Below are 19068 nucleotides of genomic sequence, written 5' to 3'. Positions count from 1 at the left end.
TCTCAAAAAGATGTACCCCATGTTTACTGCTGCATTATTTATAATCTCCAAGACTTAGAAACAACCTACATGTCCATTGATAGATGACTGGATGACAATCGTGTCATATATATGGAATACTATTCAGTTTTATTCAACCATAAAAATAGAAGGAAAATTTCCCATTTACAACAATGTGATTGGATTTTGAGGGCAGTGTGCTAAAGTGAAATAAGTCAGAGAGAGAAAGACAAATCCAGTGGTCAATCCTCAGTTTCCACAGAGGATTGGCTCCAGGATCCCATGCATATACTGAAATCTGTGGATGCTTAGGTCCTTTCTGAAGTTTCCCAGTTGTGGATTCATTCAACTAAAGATCATTTAGTGTTCTATTTACTGAAAAATATCCCTGTATGAGTGAATCCAAGCAGTTCTAACCATGGTGTTCAAGAATCGTAAAAAATTGTAAAAAAAAGTAAAATAAAAATCGTAAAAAATCGTAAAATACATAAAATTAAAAAATCAACACCACCACCAAACTCAGATGCAGACAACAGATTAGTGATTGCCAGAAGAGAAGATAGGTAGATAAAATGAGTGAAGGATATCAGAAGTTACAGACTTCTAGTTGAAAGATGATTAAGACTTGTGGATGTAATTCACAGCTTAATGACTTTAGTTAACAAAACTGAATTGTATATTTAGAAGTTTCTAAGTAGAAGTTGGCTAGGCTGTGGAAGATTTGGAACCCTTGTGGTATTGCTGGTGGAAATGTAAAATGGTGGAGCTGCTATGGAAAATGGTATGACAAAATCTTAAAAAATTAAACATAGATTTAACATATAACTCAGCAATTTCACTTTTAAGCATATACTCCAAACATTTTAAAGCAAGGACATGAAGATACATTTGTACAGCCATGTTCATGGCAGCGTTATTCACCATAGCCACAGGTCAAAACAACCCAAATGTCCATCAACCACTGAATGGATAAACAGGTGTTGTATACATACACTGGAATATTATTCAACTTTAAAAAGGAAGGAAATTTTGATACCTGCCACAACATGGGTGAATCCTGTGAACAACATAAATGTACTCTATACTTTTAAAGAATGTACTTAGAGATGGCTAAAGCAGCAAATTTATGGATGTTTTTAAAAAATAGTAAGTTCAGTTGGTTCAGTTCAGTCGCTCAGTCGTGTCCGACTCTTTGCAACCCCATGAATCGCAGCACACCAGGCCTCCCTGTTCATCACCAACTCCCGGAGTTCACTCAGACTCACATCCATCGAGTCAGTGATGCCATCCAGCCATCTCATCCTCTGTCATCCCCTTCTCCTCCTGCCCCCAATCCCTCCCAGCATCAGAGTCTTTTCCAATGAGTCAACTCTTCGCGTGAGGTGGCCAAAGCACTGGAGTTTCAGCTTTAGCATCATTCCTTCCAAAGAAATCCCAGGGCTGATCTCCTTCAGAATGGACTGGTTGGATCTCCTTGCAGTCCAAGGGACTCTCAAGAGTCTTCTCCAACACCACAGTTCAAAAGCATCAATTCTTTGGCGCTCAGCCTTCTTCACAGTCCAACTCTCACATCCATACATGACCACAGGAAAAACCATAGCCTTGACTAGACGAGCCTTTGTTGGCAAAGTAATGTCTCTGCTTTTGAATATGCTATCTAGGTTGGATATAACTTTCCTTCCAAGGAGTAAGCGTCTTTTAATTTCATGGCTGTAGTCACCATCTGCAGTGATTTTGGAGTCCCAAAAGATAAAGTCTGACACTGTTTCCACTGTTTCCCCATCTATTTCCCATGAAGTGATGGGACCAGATGCCATGATCTTCATTTTCTGAATGTTGAGCTTTAAGCCAACTTTTTCACTCTCCACTTTCACTTTCATCAAGAGGTTTTTTAGTTCCTCTTCACTTTCTGCCATAAGGGTGGTGTCATCTGAATATCTGAGGTTATTGATATTTCTCCCGGCAATCTTGATTCCAGCTTGTGTTTCTTCCAGTCCAGCGTTTCTCATGATGTACTCTGCATATAAATTAAATAAGCAGGATGACAATATACAGCCTTGACGTACTCCTTTTCCTATTTGGAACCAGTCTGTTGTTCCATGTCCAGTTCTAACTGTTCACATATTGCTGAAGCCTGGCTTGGAGAATTTTGAGCATGACTTTACTAGCGTGTGAGATGAGTGCAATTGTGCAGTAGTTTGAGCATTCTTTGGCATTGCCTTTCTTTGGGATTGGAATGGAAACGGACTTTTTCCAGTCCTGTGGCCACTGCTGAGTTTTCCAAATTTGCTGGCAAATTGAGTGCAGCACTTTCACAGCATCATCTTTCCAGATTTGAAATAGCAAAAATAGTAAAGGTGAGCTAATTCTGCCCACAGGATTAACACTTCAAGAAATGATATTGGTGTAAATAAACTGATGTGTTTTTTAAAATTTGGTTGCTTCTTACGTGCCTTTTAAGCATTTAAGAAAATGTGATATTTAATAAAAATGCTTGGTCCTTTGCATATCTACCAGTTTTGCATCTGCAGAGTCAAGCAACCATGGATCAAAAATATTAAAAAATCCCAGAAAGTTCCAGAAAGTAAGACTGGTATCCTCTGTGGATTTTGGAACCAATTTCAATCAATTATTAAGTGCCTGGGTAGCCTTGAGTCCATCCATTTATAAATTTGAAATTTCCTGAGAAAGCTGAGACCCCTCTGTTCATGATTGGGTCCAGGCTGCTGCACGAGCCTGGCTGGCCTTTCCCCTGTTTACAGGGAGTGTATGTGAGTCTGCTGAGACTTAAAAAAGGAGCATCTACATTTTCCACCAATATTTCCATTCCAGCCATGGCTCTTTACTTCCTCCCGCTTTCCCCTCTGGCAGATTCTTCTTGTACCAAACAGAGTACTCCTCCCCACTACACTCTCAATTTAGTTCTGCCCTTCAGCACATCCCTCTTCAGGATTCATCTGACAGTAAAACCTGCTCTCGTGATCTGAGCACAAGGCTTGATTCTGGTCCAGGCCTCAGGGTCCCTCCTCAAACTCCAGACCTGGAATCCAGTTGCTTATGTGCCACCTCCACTTTGGGGCATCTCAAAATCCCCATATCCAAAATCCAACTGATAATCTGCCCTGAATCCTGTTTCTCCCACCAAATTCCCCATCTCCATTCTCCTAGATGTTTGGGCAAAAAATCTGAGGGGTTATTTACTTCGATCATTAAGATCCATCAAGAACCTGCATTAATCTCCAGGCTACCGCCACTTCTAGAACTGTCCACCGCCAGAACTGTCCTCCTGTGCCTCCTCACTGGTTTTCCCCCCTCCACTTTCATCATGCCTTGTCCCACCCAGTCTGCTCGCCCTGAGCAACATCTCAAATACTTTGAAAACCACGGCTCAGAGTCCCTGCTGTCTTCCAACGTCCATGATTCCCAGGAGCCCCCGACTGAAGACCCAGCTGCTTGGACTGCCCAAGTGTGCCTCCTTTCACACTGCTTCCTGCGGACACGAGAGGGAACCCAGGTTTCCAGAATGGTCTTGGCTCGTGTGTGCCTCCAAGGCTTTGAATATGTGTGTCCGTCTGCCTGTAACACTCTTCCACATTTCATCATCCCTGTCAGAACTGGGGACCCTATGCCTATAACTGCCCCGCTGTTCTGGAAATAGGAGCATGCACTGCTATAGCCAGAGCTGGAGACCCTTCGTTTTTAAGTAGGGTTAAGGTTGAGAGTCTGGCGAACCGACATTCACCTGGGCCTGGGCCTTCAGCGTGGCCATGGGAAGGTGTGGGCGGAGCAGTGCCAGGGCTACGCGGGAGATGAGAGGTAGCCCTGAGCAGGACACGGTGGAGACACTACGGCAGCGCCCACACTGAATGTCAGACCCACCACTGTGCAGTGGGGACCTCGAACCTCCGATCCAGCGAACGGTATCAAAAACAGTCATAATAACCGCTATGTGCCAGATGCCGGAAGTCCCACCCCGACACGTTGCACGCTCTCGGAGCGACTCTTCTGGTTGTTAGCTCATCCCCCACGCAGTCTGCGACCTACTGAACCCGTCATTCTGGGAAATGTTTCCATCATGGCGGCATCTGCAGGGATGGTTGGCCCATTCTGATATCCGGAAATTAGCTAAGTGGTATTGTGGGCAGGCAAGGATGAAATACATTAAAGATAAGAGCAAAGCCTATGGTTAATGGAGTAAAAGAAGAGGCCTTAAACTCAGGACTCTCAACATAAAAGCGGAGACATGATTACAGTCAAAATGTTAAAAGAGCGTTGGCACAGCGCTTAGTTTTTGTTCTATTACATGTTTTGTCTATATGACTACCTCTGTGAAAATCTTGGAGAGAACTTTTAACTGCACTGAATCTTAGTTGTGTCATGTGGGATCTAGGTCTAGCAATGGAACCCGGTCCCCTGCAGTGGAAGCACAGTGGCCTAACCACTAGTCAGCCAGGGAAGTCCCAGTGCCATTCTAAATATTAGTGGAGATTAATGATTTCCTCAGGAGGCACCTGACTCAGATCAACCAACCCCTTTACTTCTTGGGCAGAGGAATCCTCAGCTCCCAGTGCCTTCTCCTGCCAGCCCCTCCATTTACACCACAATTTCTTGCACTGTATCTCTGACCATGACCACTTCCCCTTGCTGCTGCTACTGCTAAGTCACTTCAGTCGTGTCTGACTCTGTGCGACCCCGTGGACGGTAGCCCACCAGGCTCCCCGTCCCTGGGATGCTCCAGGCAAGAACACTGGAGTGGGTTGCCAGTTCCTTTTCCAATGCATGAAAGTGAAAAGTGAAAGTGAAGTCCCTCAGTTGGGTCTGACTGTTTGCGACCCCATGGACTGCAGCCTACCAGGCTCCTCCGTCCATGGGAGTTTCCAGGCAAGAGTACTGGAGTGGGTCGCCATTGCCTTCTCCCTTCTTCCCCTTAGTTACACCCAAATATCAAGAATCTTTGCATGAACTTTACTAAATCATCATCTTTCACCCTCCCACAGCACCACTGCTAGGCCCACAAACTTCCCCTGAGACATAAACCAAGACTGATTGTAGATCTCACAATTTTAATGTACTTTACAGCTCTACCAAGATAATATCACTGATCCCCCAAATTACAGATGTTTTCTTGGCTAATGCCATAAAAAAACAGCAAACCTAATTATGGGCCGACCTGTAAAAACTCCTTTTATCTGGACTTAGGGTCCTTCTCTGGACTTCCCTGGTGGCTCAGATGGTAAAGCATCTGTCTACAATGAGGGAGACCAGGGTTTGAGCCCTGGGTTGGGAAGATCCCCTGGAGAAGGAAATGGCAACCCACTCCAGTACTATTGCCTGGAAAATCCCATGGACAGAGGAGCCTGCTAGGCTACAGTCTATGGGGTCACAAAGAGTCAGACATGACTGAGTGACTCACTGACTCTCTAATGGGTACTTTCTTAGATTCTGTATCTGTCAGTTTGGCAGAGACTAATCACAGGGCCAACCTCAGAGCTAGAGTTGTGTTCCTATTGCAAATAGCCTCCCTGGAGCACACCATTCAAGTGTAGATTCAGGGCTCTGCCACCTGCCACTTACACACAAGGGAATGTTTCTCCTGTCCTAAATCAACCCAGGGCCAGGAACTAGATGACTAGGGAAAGGGCTATTTACCCTAAAACCTGTGGAAATCATTCAAACCAGCCAACCTTAAGCTTTTTACCCAGCCCTGCCTTGCCTTTCCTGCAGAAACCCCAACAAAGCCTGTGTTCTAGGAATCCCCATTCTTTCCCCTATTTCTCCCTTCCAATTACCCTGGTCACCAAATATGGGGATATGTTATTAGAAACGGAAAGGACCAAATGAATAGAAATGATGGACCAAACTTAATGTGTTGTGGACACAATATTAGTAATTGCACAAGTGTCAAGAATGCGTGAATTCTTCAAACTTTCTGAAAACTGCATAAACTGATACAAAGGAGGATTAAGTACGTCGATGTTAATGGGATTTGTGAGAAAGCTTATATTTAAAAAAACTATTAGCCTAATTTAAGACAGTAAAGATTCCTATTGCAAGCCAATTGACAAGAGGTGGACTCTCTTCTGAGTTATCAATACAAGGTTCAAGAAAGTTGTATTAAAAATAAAAGAATGAAAAAATATAGAAGAATGGTTAACATAAAAACAAAAACCGGTATCATTTTTTTCAGGTTAACATTTAATAGAGATTACTGTTTATAACTGACTGGAAAAGGAAAGGGGGCTACAGAGGATGATTGTTGGATGGCATCACCGACTCAATGGACATGAGTTTCAACAGACTGGGAGATAGTGAAGGACAGGGAGGCTTGGCATGCTGCAGTCCATGGGGTTGCAAAGAGTCAGACATGACTAAGTAACTGAACATCATTGCTTATAAATTTGACCTATGACATGCAAATTAACAATTCCTGTATAAGACACTCTGGAGAAGGAAATGGCAATCCACTCCAGTATTCTTGCCTGGAGAATTCCATGGACAGAGGAGCCTGGCGGGCTACAGTTCAATGGGGTTGCAAAAGAGTGGGACACAACTGAGTGACTAACACACACACACAAAGACACTACTGCACAGCCCACTGGCAGTGCCCACCAGGCCTGCTCTAGGACATGACTTCTGCTTCTGTTCTTCACTTACTCCATATCCTGTGCTTGAGGAGAGCATGTGAAATGCTGCTCTGATACTTCAGTGAGTGTTTGTCTTTATACTGGTGCCCTTGCCTACTGCATATATCGCTTACATCAGCAATTTAACGGGCTCTGCAGGGCTGGAAAAACCATGCGTTCAGGAGGCCTGTGCAGTTGGTAACAGACCAGTTACATGCCTTATGAAGGTAGTCGGGAGACAGATCTGTAGGTTTGCTTCTCCACACTCTGATACCGTGAGCTAATGGGAATAAGGTCTATGGGGTCTTAGTGTGCTAATGGGCTTCCCAGGTGGCTCAGTGGGTAAAGAAACTGCCTACAATGCAGGGGACCCCAGAGACATTGGTTCGATTCCTTGGTTGGGAAGATCCCCTGGAGGAGGGCATGGCAACCCACTCCAGTATTCTTGTCTGGAGAATCACATGGACAGAGGAGCCTGGCTGGCTACAGTCCATAGGTTGCAAAGAGTTGGACACGACTGAAGTGACTGAGCACAGCATATTGCTTTTAAATGTTAAAAAAGTACTGTAAAATAAATGATAGTTTTCTCACAAACTTTAAAATAAACAAAGGAAATCATTGAACATGTGTATATTAACTTTATAAAACAACAGTAAAATAGATTTGATAATTTTGGAATTAAGTAAGATTAAAGACTCATAATTTTGGTATGTAATAAATGCTATTGGCAGTTGAATGTAGATATTTACACATGTGTGTACATTATATCTAGACTTCATTAAAATTGCTGGGATTTCCAATTACAAAAGATTGAGTAAGACTTTAAAAAATAGAGCACACTCAATTATCCAGAGATAAACAGACCTTTTAAAAAAATAAGCTATTAGTATTTAAAGTCAGAATATTTTGAAATTATTTGAGTGAAAACAGCTGATAAAAATAAGTTTTAATTATTTAAATACTTAATGTTGGCCATTAGAAACAGATAATATATTTCCTTTTAGGGTTAATTAATACCCAACACTTAAGAGGTCCCCAAAATATTCACAAATGTTGAGATAAATATTTGAATGCCACTGAGAACAGACTCATAGAACAACAATCACATTAGCAAACAGTGTTTTCCTTGCCCTACAGGCAAAGCAGAACTGAGAGATACGCGTGTCCTTGATAATGAGCACAAAGGGGCTGAATGCTGGAAAACATGTGGCCAAAAGGACAGAGGTGTTCACCATCCACTGCCCTGGGTTTGCAACTAGAGTCATCCAAATTGTCAAAATGATGTAGACTGTATAGAATGTAACAAAGGAGCTTACCAGGACCAGGACAGTGCGTGTGGCTCTGCCCTCACAGGAAGGTCTGGGGGAGACTCGGTGGCTGCAAATGCGTTGGATTCGCCGTTTGTGTCTGCACAGGAAAAGAACTATAGAGCCACTGGCCCAGACCATAAAACCTAAACTCAGAATATCAAGGAAAAAGTACATGACTGTGTATAGTGAGCCCAGAGAACCCTCTGTCATATACCAAGAACAGTACCCGTAATTATTTCTCGTACTGAAGTTCTTCTCATTCAGTGGACCCTTTACTATGATAAGAATACAAGAATTTATCAAGATATGCCCAATCCAGCAGAGGAAACAGCAGAAGGCAATGAATCTTAGAGCTCTCATCTGGAGTTCCATCCACCTCCAGATACTGGGCTTGAGCTTAAGGGCCTGGAAGCCATTGAAGAGGCAGGTGGTGCTAAAGGAAACTCCCGTGGCTACTCTGTGGAAATAGAAGACAAGTTTACATCCAGTGTCATCCAGGAAATACCTCCATCCGAAAGCTGCCAGTGTCTGTGGTATGCCTTTAGAGAAAAGAACTGTGGCATTGGCGATGACCAGTTGCATGAGGATTGGGTCTATGGGCCTCAAATTATGTCCAGTGAGCAAAGTGAAGTTATAAAGACAAAAGAGGGAGATGTTTCCCATGAGGCCAATTCCTGTCTGAATGAGGAATATAGTCCCCATTTCCAAGCTGGCAGAAAACATCACATCAGTGCCTAGAGGGCGCTGGTTTTACTGAAGTTAGAGGAATGAAGAGTGAAAAGGATGAAAAGAAGTGTGTCATAATCACCATGTCCCTCAATTTTCAATATTAAGCCTGCATCTCATATAATCTCACGTTAAGTGGGCACTTAGAATTTTTGCTCATGTGTGCAAAGGCAATGGAAATGAAGACTACGATCATGAAGTCATCTGCTGCATGAGTGGAAGTGGCCAAACGCACAACAGGAAACTCTGAGGCTGCAGAGATGTGTGAGGGAGTTATCTGTGCACTGATACAGATCTTCCGCCACAATACACTCTGAGAAGAAAAATGTAAGATATAAAACACGTGTATGTTTCCAATTTTTTCTTTTTAAGAAAGTAGAGGAATATGAATCGAGGCAAAGATTTCACAGGATAGAAGGATAAACTAGGCTTCATGAAGTAGTTTTACACATATAAATATGTCACATAATTGTTGAAAAATATTAATCAAAATTAGATATCAAGATTCAAATAAAAAATTTTCCCTGGTTGTCCATCAACATGATGTTCTATGTGTACTTGTAAAAAACATCAGAAGTTACACAGAGGCATATATGAAAATAAAAGTATCTATAAGGTATATTAAACATTTGTCCATACTCACATTTTGCCAGTTATTTGGCATTAATTATTAGAAACACATGCAAAGTGTATTAATATAATTGGCAAATAAGACTTTCATCATAAGGCAAAAGAATATACAAATATTTTAAATGAAAACTCAAAATTCTACACATTTTCAAAGAAATAAGGCATGTATTAATAGTACATAATTTTAAGACATGTTCCAACCACCCCCCTCCCCAACTGAGTCTGTCTAGACACTGAACAAGTCTATGGTTAGCAAATGTAAGCTTTTGAATGGATAAACAAGGTCCTACTGTATAGCAAAAAGAACTATATTCAGTATCCTATGATAAATCATAATGGAAAAGAATAAATAAATATATATATTTGCAGTACAGCAGTGATTAGCATTGTAAATCAACTATACTTCAACTTTAAAAAAGTCTATGGTAACAACCATCTAAAATACCAAGATTATGATATCTAAAGCCGTTTCTTGCTAATAGCGAAATATCTTGGAGAAACATAATGCTTCTGGTGTGGGGCAGAAAACATCCGACCTGTCCCTATAACGTCTTGTCAAACACAATAGTTAGCCATATGTTTCTTTAAATCATTGTCCCTGACACTGGAGATGAAATGAACCTTACTTTTCTCTAAATAAAAGTTAACTTTCATCCAAGAACAGAACTTTAAAGGCATATTAAGACAGATTGCGTTTAACCCAACATACTCTCTCCCCCGACCCCAAAACAAAACACAGACACCAGATGTCAGCTCAGCTGCTGGGAGCTCATCTCTATCTTTTTTTTTGGCCGTTTGCCTGTAGCATGAAACCTTGACAGTGAAAACTGTGTTGAGTCAGAGACAAAGGAGAAAGAGAGATGTCAGGCGGTCTCAACACAGGTGAATGAGGGTAGCACTATGCTGAGGGTATCCTGAAAAAACCCTGTCCTGCCTGCTGTATAGCACAGGGAACTCAGTGTTCTGTAATAAACGAAATGGGAAAGAATCTGCAAAGTATATGTATATGTATAACCGAATCACTTTGCCGTACACTTGAAACTAACACACTGTAAATTAACTATACTTCAATATGAAATAAAAACATTTAAAAATCTGTCCTGAGTGTGTATGCATTACAGGTGTGTGTATACTTTTATATTCCAACCCCCTGAAACAGAATTTTTTTTCCATATGGACGACTGAATTTTCTAATGAAGCTGGTCTCAAAATCTGACACTTACCTGAAGCACACTGCTGCTCACCTGACTGGTATTTCCCGTCAGCACAGTAGACGCCTGGGCCGCAACTGCGCAGGTGTGAGAAGGGGCATCTCAACTCTGAAATAAGGCTTTGTGTTTCTATGACCTCATCTCCTTGTTGGGAAGTGATTACCATGTCACCTGTAATAGCGGTGACAAGGTCTGCAAAGGGAATGGTGAGTCTCTGTGAAAACCATCTGTGAAGTGTGCACATAAGCAAAGCGATTAAGGTGAGAGAGGCATCTAACAGAAATGGCAGAAACAGAGGAGTGAAACCACTTGTTCAAAACGAACAATAATCCCAGTGGAAGTTAAATGGAGGACATCAAGGTCCCGTAAGTGGGAGAAGTTGTACACATGGCTGTGTGAAATTTGTAGTCCCTGTTTTAGTCTTGTCTTCAAAATACAATTGTTGTTTTTATGCCTGAGACTCTAGGGTAGTCAAAATGAAGGGAAGACAGAGAGTGGTTCTAACAGATAGGAATATCACAGAGACACCGAGTGCTTCAAGAAACATTCATTCTATAGCTTATGTGGGTCACACCCGTTCCTGGGGTGCAGAGGATAGGTCAGCACACAAACCATTACAATGATTTTGCCACCTTGAAATTTTTATCCTGGTTGAGGGAAACAGACCATAAGTGAGGCACTCAAGTTATTACGCTGTACATTATTATATGCTGATGGGTTGTATGCAAAAGAGAAAAGGACAGGAGCATAGTAAAACACAAGAATAGGCGTGGGTCACAAAACTGAAATGGATGTTTGTAGTAGGACTCAGACTGATGATGCTATTTTAGAAAATGCTTTAGTAATGGAAATCAACCCGAAATATTCATTGGAATGACTGATGCTGAAATTGAAGCTCCAATACTTTGGCCACCTGATGTGAAGAGCCAACTCACTGGAAAAGACCCTGATGCTGGGAAAGATTGAAGGCAGGAGGAGAAGGTGGTGACAGAGGATGAGAGGGTTGGATGGCATCACCGACTCAATGGACATGAGTTTGAGTAAACTCCGGGAGATGGTGAAGGACAGGGGGGCCTGGCGTGCTGCAGTCCACGGGGTCGCAAAGACTTGGACACAGATGAGTGACAGAGCAAGATGAGAAAAAACAGGGTAGCTTCTTCCTTTGCCGTTCTCTCTCTGTACATATGTGCATGTACTCAGTCGCTTCAGTCATGCCCAACTCTTTGCAACCCTATGGACTGTAGCCTGCCAGGCTTCTCTGTCCATGGGATTCTCCAGGCCAAGAATACTGGAGCAGCTTGCCATGCCCTCCTCCAGGGGATCTTCCCGACCCACGGATGGAATCTGCATCTCCTGCATTGCAGCTAGATTCTTTACCTACTGCTGAACCACTGGCGAACCCTCTATGTGACACAGGGATAATTCTTTCATCCCTGAACTTGGGTGAAATATTTTAATAATGGACCTTTATTTTTGATGTCTGTGGTAGGGTTTTGTTCTTAATACTTTTTAGAAGTTTAAGGAAGTTTCCTTCTAATTCTAGTTTGTTTTAAAAATTTCAAGAAAGGTTGAAATTGCATAAATATTTAATTCACTTAGGTTGATTATATAAAAGATCTCATTTCTTACTAAGCAGTGAAACACATGAAACAATTTTTCCATTTAAAAAATTTTGACACAATTTCCAACTTACAGGAAAGCCACAAGAATTTTAAAAATATATACTTGTGAACACTTTTTCCAAATTTAATAATTATCTTTTGCTGCATTTACTTCTTTTTTCTTTCACCAAACACACATCGTGTATGTATGTGTACGTATATGTTTATATATACATATATATATCTTCTGAACAACTAGCATATAATTTAAATTTTTCCTATATACCAATGAGTACTTCAGTGCATAATTCCTTTAGACTTAGAGAACTTCTTATACATAATCAGAGTTCTGTAATAAAATCAGGAATTTCAATATTGACACAATACTATTATTTAAACAACATACATATTACATTATCATTTGTTCCAATATTCCTCTTCATATTTTTCTTTCTGTAGGACCAAATGAAATTAATGCATTACATTTAGTTTCCACGTTTCTTTATAAAAGTCCTTTCACAAAACAGTTCCTCAGCCTTCAACTGAGTTCCTTGGACTTGTCGTTTTTTACGTGACAGGCCCTCTAGTTTGAAACTTTCCCCTCTATTTCTCTAATGTTTTCAACTTATCTGAATAAGTTTCTAGATATTTTGCAGGGAAAATGTCTCTCACAGTTTTGTATAGGAGAAAGATGTTCGTATTTTTCAAAACTGATTATTTTTGTCACTTAAATTTTGTCAGGCTTCTAGACTTTAAACATAATACTTTCCCCATTATATTTAATAATTAATTAGGAGATATTTTGAAAACATATAAATATCCTGATCAATGACAAATTTCTATCACTAGTTTTAAAAACAACTGAGTACTTTCTAACTCTCAGTCTATATATTTTACCTGACCCTAACTGACCTCCCATTTCCTCTACTAATCATTCATAAAGTTTCATTCATTTATTCACATACACATGAATTTGTGGATTCTTAAATATTTAATTTTTTTTTCTCATTGCTCCTTTAGGACAATTTCTTATTGTCCAGTCAGTACAGTGCAGTCACTCAGTCATGTCTAACTCTTTGCAACCCCGTGACTGCAGCACACCAGTCCTCCCTGTCCATCATCAACTCTTGGGAGTTTACTCAAACTCATATCCATTGAGTCGGTGATGCCATCTAACCATCTCATCCTGTCGTCCCCTTCTCCTCCTGCCTTCAGTCTTCCCCAGCATCAGGGTCTTTTCCAATGATTCAGCTCTTCACATCAGAAGAGCTTCATATCAACTCCAATATTTGGCCAAAATATTGCAGTTTCAGCTTTAGCATCAGTCCTTCCAATGAACATTCAGGACTGATTTCCTTTAGGATGGACTGGTTGGATCTCCTTGGAGTCCAAGGGACTCTTAAGAGTCTTCTCCAATGCCACAGTTCAGAAGCATCCATTCTTCGGCGCTCAGCTTTCTTTATAGTCCAACTCTCACATCCATACGTGACTATGGAAAAAGCGTAGCCCTGACTAGATGCGCCTTTGTTGGCAATGTCTCTGCTTTTGAATATGCTGTCTAGGCTGGTCATAACTTTTCTTCCAAGGAGCAAACATCTTTTAATTTCATGGCTGCACTCACCATCTGCAGTGATTTTGGAGGCCCCCAAAATAAAGTCTCTCACTGTTTCCATTGCTTCCCCATCTATTTGCCATGAAATGATGGTACCAGATGCCATGATCTTAGTTTTCTGAATGTTGAGTTTTAAGCCAACTTTTTCCACTCTCCTCTTTCCCTTTCATTGAGAGGCTCTTTAGTTCTTCTCTTTCTGCCATAAGGATGTTGTCATCTGCATATCTGAGGTTATTGATATTTCTCCCAGCAATCTTGATTCCAGCTTGTGCTTCATCCAGCCTGGCATTTCCCATGATGTACTCTGCATATAAGTGAAATAAGCAGGGTGACAATATACAGCCTTGACGTATTCCTTTCCCGATTTGGAACCAGTCTGTTGTTCCATGTCCCATTCTAACTGTTGCGTCCTGACCTGCATACAGATTTCTCAGGAGGCAGGTCAGGTGGTCTGGTATTCCCATCTCTTTCAGAATTTTTCAAAGTTTGTTGTGATCCACACAGTCAAAGGCTTTGGCATAGTCCATAAAGCAGAAATTGATGTTATTATGGCACTCTCTTGCATTTTCGATGACCCAGCGGATGTTGGCAATTTGGTCTCAGGTTCGTCTGCCTTTTCTAATCGAGCTTGAACATGGAAGTTCACGGTTCACGTACTGCTGTTCACGTATTATCCATTGTTGTCAGTGATAATCTTCCCCAAGTGCCCTTGCCATTCCGCATTCCCAAATCAGCGACTGTGGATTCTGCCAATGTTTGGTGTCATCAGTGTTTATTTTATGCTTTCCTCTGCACTTGGAATGATCTGTCATTAAGGTTTTAATTTTCATTTCCCTTATGACTGATAGAGTGAAAACACTTGAACATTGTGTGTGAAACATATAATGCACTTGCTTCAACATAAAATTTCACGATTTGTTCATTGTACTCAGAATATGTGAATTACTGTTCATTCAGGAACCATAACCAAAGTATTCATTGGTCCAAGGGTTTAATGTTCCCAATTTAGTCTCAAAACATTAAAAAGAAAATGTGTACACATGGAGAGAAAATATTTATAAAACCAAGATAAAGGAATCTTCACTCATAAAGAATATGAACTAATTCCTTAGAAAATCTATCTCAAACTTGACTGTAAAATTATTCCCTTGAGATCAGAAATCAAAAGAAGACGGCCACTCTCTGCACTGATACCACATGGTGCTGGAGGTCCTACTGGAGGTCTTGCCTCACACAGTAAAGCAAGACGACAAATACGTAAGAGCCCTCAAAACTCCAGCTCTTCCCACAGATGCCATCTTGGCTGTGAGTTCTGCTGGGGACACTCTTTACTATTTCAACCCACCCTAGTCCACTGTCCTACTCCTGTTCTGTTTTCCATAAATAGAAATACAATGCAAGCTAGTAACTGAGGTGCTCTGTTGATTGTATGTTTCTAGCAACTACAGTTTAAGTTCCATAAGGAGAATTTGAAGTTTTGGATACTGATATAAGGCAAAAAAAAAAGTCCTTGATCCACAGAAGAGATACAATAAATATTTGCTGAAACACAGTATTCCCATTGACTTATACCAACCTGGAAACTCCCTTTGCTCTACTAACACTATTTCTGCTTTCAACTTCAGAAAACTTCCTGCACTTTGGGAAACAATCAAACGATTTTTGTGTCAAAACTCTCCTGATGGTTCGACATCCATTGGAGTCACGTGCTCACCTCCATTACCTTACTTGGATCTCTGTGTCCTCTGCTTAGCTGCCCTTGAGATTGTTTTCCACTTTCATTTTTCCTAGTTAAGCTGTTCCCCAGCTACTTCTGTAACTCCCACTGGAAATTTTTAGTTGGAAATTAATAGTTTCCAGTAATACACACAAGTCACAAATGCTTTCCACAGTGTCCACTCCCCTTGCAGGTACTGTCACTGCAATTACAGGTGAAGCGATAATCACTCCCCATCAGGGGGATGACATCATGAAATCAAAATCTTTTCCCTCGGGCTAAAATATCCACTTCCCACTTCTGCACAGATGCTACCCCTGCAACGCAGAGTCCTGACAGCAAATTCCCATCAAGTAAGTAACACTTGTCTTCAGATAACTTTCACATTCTTAGAAGGAAAATATCTCAGGAAATCTAACAATGCCTATTTGGGCTAAAATATTTATGTCTTCTGAGTTTGAAACAAAAGTATTTTTATATTCATGTATGTTGAAAGTTTGTTTGCTGAGAAAATGAAGTATATTACCACCATTATCCACCTCTCCCCTCCCAATTTGAGCCTGCTCTGAAGTCATCTCTCCCTCAGCGAGATTTCACTAACTGAAATATGAGGGGAAAGAGTTATACCATAAAGTCTTATTTCTATAAATCTTATATGAAATACACCCCAAATTGGAGGGGTTTTGTAAAAGAGGTAAAAGTGGGTGAGGAGACCATACATATATACATATGTAAATCTCAGAGTATTCAGGTTTTCAACATCTTTCAGAGTTTAGGTTAGCATAAAGAATTACCAGTTGTCAAATTAACAAGTCCTGGGGATGTAATATACAGCATGATGACTATAGTTTTTCAGTCGCTAAGTCACGTCCAACTCGGCAACCCCATGGACTGTAGTCTGTCAGGCTCCACTGTCCATGGCGTTCTCCCAGCAAGAATACTGGAGTGGGTTGACATTTCCTTCTCAAATAGTTAATAATAATACTATATTTGAAAGTTGCTAACAGTAGATCCTCAGTCCATAGTTCATCAGGCACTCTATCTATCAGATCTAGGCCCTTAAATCTATTTCTCACTTCCACTGTATAATCATAAGGGATTTGATTTAGGTCATACCCTAATGGTCTAGTAGTTTTCCCTACTTTCTTCAATTTAAGTCTCAATTTGGCAATAAGGAGTTCATGATCTGAGCCACAGTCAGCTCCCAGTCTTGTTTTTGCTGACTGTATAGAGCTTCTCCATCTTTGGCTGCAAAAGAATATAATCAGTCTGATTTCAGTGTTGACCAAGGCTATGCTATGGTTTTTCCAGTAGTCATGTATGGATGTGAGAGTTGGACTGTGAAGAAAGCTGAGCACCGAAGAATTGATGCTTTTGAACTGTGGTGTTGGAGAAGACTCTAGCAACCTAGATGTCCATCAGCAGATGAATGGATAAGAAAGCTGTGGTACATATACACAATGGAGTATTACTCAGCCATTAAAAAGAATACATTTGAATCAGTTCTAATGAGGTGGATGAAACTGGAGCCTATTATACAGAGTGAAGTAAGCCAGAAAGAAAAACACCAATACAGTATACTAACGCATATATATGGAATTTATAAAGATGGTAACAATAACCCTGTATACGAGACAGCAAAAGAGACACTGATGTATAGAACAGTCTTTTGGACTCTGTGGGAGAGGGAGAGGGTGGGATGATTTGGGAGAATGGCATTGAAATATGTATAATATCATATATAAAACGAGTCGCCAGTCCAGGTTCGATGCACAATACTGGATGCTTGGGGCTGGTGCACTGGGATGACCCAGAGGGATGGTATGGGGAGGGAGGAGGGAGGAGGGTTCAGGATGGGGAACACATGTACACCTGTGGCGGATTCATTTTGATATATGGCAAAACCAATACAATATTGTAAAGTTAAAAAATTAAAAAAAAAAAAAAGTCCCTTGGACTGCAAGGAGATCCAACCAGTCCATTCTGAAGGAGATCAGCCCTGGGATTTCTTTGGAAGGAATGATGCTAAAGCTGAAACTCCAATATTTTGGCCACCTCATGCCAAGAGTTGACTCATTGGAAAAGACTCTGATGCTGGGAGGGATTGGGGGCAGGAGGAGAAGGGGACGACAGAGGATGAGATGGCTGGATGGCATCACTGACTCGATGGACGCGAGCCTGAGTGAACTCCGGGAGTTGGTGATGGACAGGGAGGCCTGGCGTGCTGCAATTCATGGGGTCGCAAAGAGTTGGACACGACTGAGCGATTGAACTGAACTGAACAGTAGATCGTAAAAGTTCTTATCACAAGAAAATTGTGATTATGTGTGTTGATGGATGTTAACTAGACTCACTGTGGTGATCATTTCCCTATACATGTGAATGAATCACGCTGTACACCTGAAACTAGTGTGATGCCACATGTCAGTTATGTCAATTTACACAAAGAACTGTTAGTTGTAAACATGCTTAATTTATTATGGTTTGTCATAGCAAGTGAAAGGTAAAACTTCTTTCAGAGGAATTTGATCCAAAATAATGTATGTTATAGTTGAAAATAATAGAATGTCACCTCAAATTCATTTGTGTTTTTCTGATGATTTGTGAGCCATATGTTAAAAGTTTTACTTTTTCTAAGGACTGCCCCTTCATACATATTAGCAGCATTTCTTGGTCGTTTTTTTAACTGTATAGTGTCAACACTGAGGTGATTACTGATACTTTTTTATGTCCTACTATATTCTATTCTAATTAATATTTTAATAAATATTTTAGTTATACTAATTTTAATGCGTGGCCTGTTCCTTCTGCCTTCATTATTACATTTTAATGAAATAGTCTTTTGTCTGTGGCATATACAGTATTGATGTACTCTATCAAAGATTATAAAACTATAGTCAGTATTTTATCTATGACATTGGTTATTTATCATTTTAGGTCCTGTAGTTTATTATTTCTTTAGGTCCTGTTTTGAAAGCTCTCTAAGGTGTGAGATAAAAATATACCTCTAATTTCAACCTCTATTCTTCTAATACTGTGTGACAAAGTGAAATACGTAATTCCCCAACTAATTAAAGATACTGCAGTCATAGGGCTGCAAAGAGTCAGACATACTGAAGCAATTTGGCAGGCACATGTGGACCTTAGCTTCCTGACCATGGATCAGATTCATAGCCTCTGCATTGGAAGGTGAAGTCTCAACCACTGGACCACCAGGGAAGACTTTGCCTTTGTTAGGGAAAAATTCTTTTCATTGCAAGTTTCAAATCTTATTAATTTTTTTAAACTATTTTTAAGTTGCAGGGAAAATTTAGAAAAATTTTCGCTTGAATGATATTAAACCATATATTTACATAAATGAAGGTTCCCACATAGCTTAGTCAGTAAAGCATCTGCCCGCAATGCAGGAGACCAGGGTTGGGAAGTTCCCCTGCAGAAGGAAATGGCAACCCACTCCAGTATTCTTGCCTGGAGAATTCCATTGACAGAGGAGCCTGGCAGGCTACAGTTCAATGGGATCGAAAAAGAGTTGGACACGACTTAGCACTACCTTTACATAAATGAAATGATTTGCAATATTTTAACTCTTTTAGTCTACAGTGTACCTCTACTGATGTTCATTTTGTCCTGAAGTCAAT

The 19068-nt window shown here is 40.7% G+C and overlaps 2 protein-coding genes across 2 annotated transcripts in view; one reads left to right on the top strand and one right to left on the bottom strand.

Annotated features, from left to right (window-relative positions):
- The window catches only part of LOC133229775 (uncharacterized), a 425664-nt gene that overhangs the window by 293941 nt on the left and 112655 nt on the right, over window positions 1-19068 (top strand). The window lies entirely within an intron of this gene.
- Window positions 4741-18843, bottom strand: LOC133231174 (vomeronasal type-1 receptor 1). The gene has a single exon (XM_061389469.1). It carries the CDS (start codon window positions 8654-8656, stop codon window positions 7712-7714), a length of 945 nt encoding a protein of 314 aa, XP_061245453.1. The 5' UTR covers window positions 8657-18843; the 3' UTR covers window positions 4741-7711.

Source organism: Bos javanicus, chromosome 18, assembly GCF_032452875.1.
Source record: "Bos javanicus breed banteng chromosome 18, ARS-OSU_banteng_1.0, whole genome shotgun sequence".
NCBI lineage: Eukaryota > Metazoa > Chordata > Mammalia > Artiodactyla > Bovidae > Bos > Bos javanicus.
Note: the sequence above shows the minus strand (reverse complement) of the source record. Positions and strands in the feature narration are given on the sequence as shown.

What these genes read in the sequence shown, in the direction of transcription:
- LOC133231174 (XM_061389469.1), bottom strand. Translation starts at nt 8,656, where the DNA reads ATGTTTTCTGCCAGCTTGGAAATGGGGACTATATTCCTCATTCAGACA.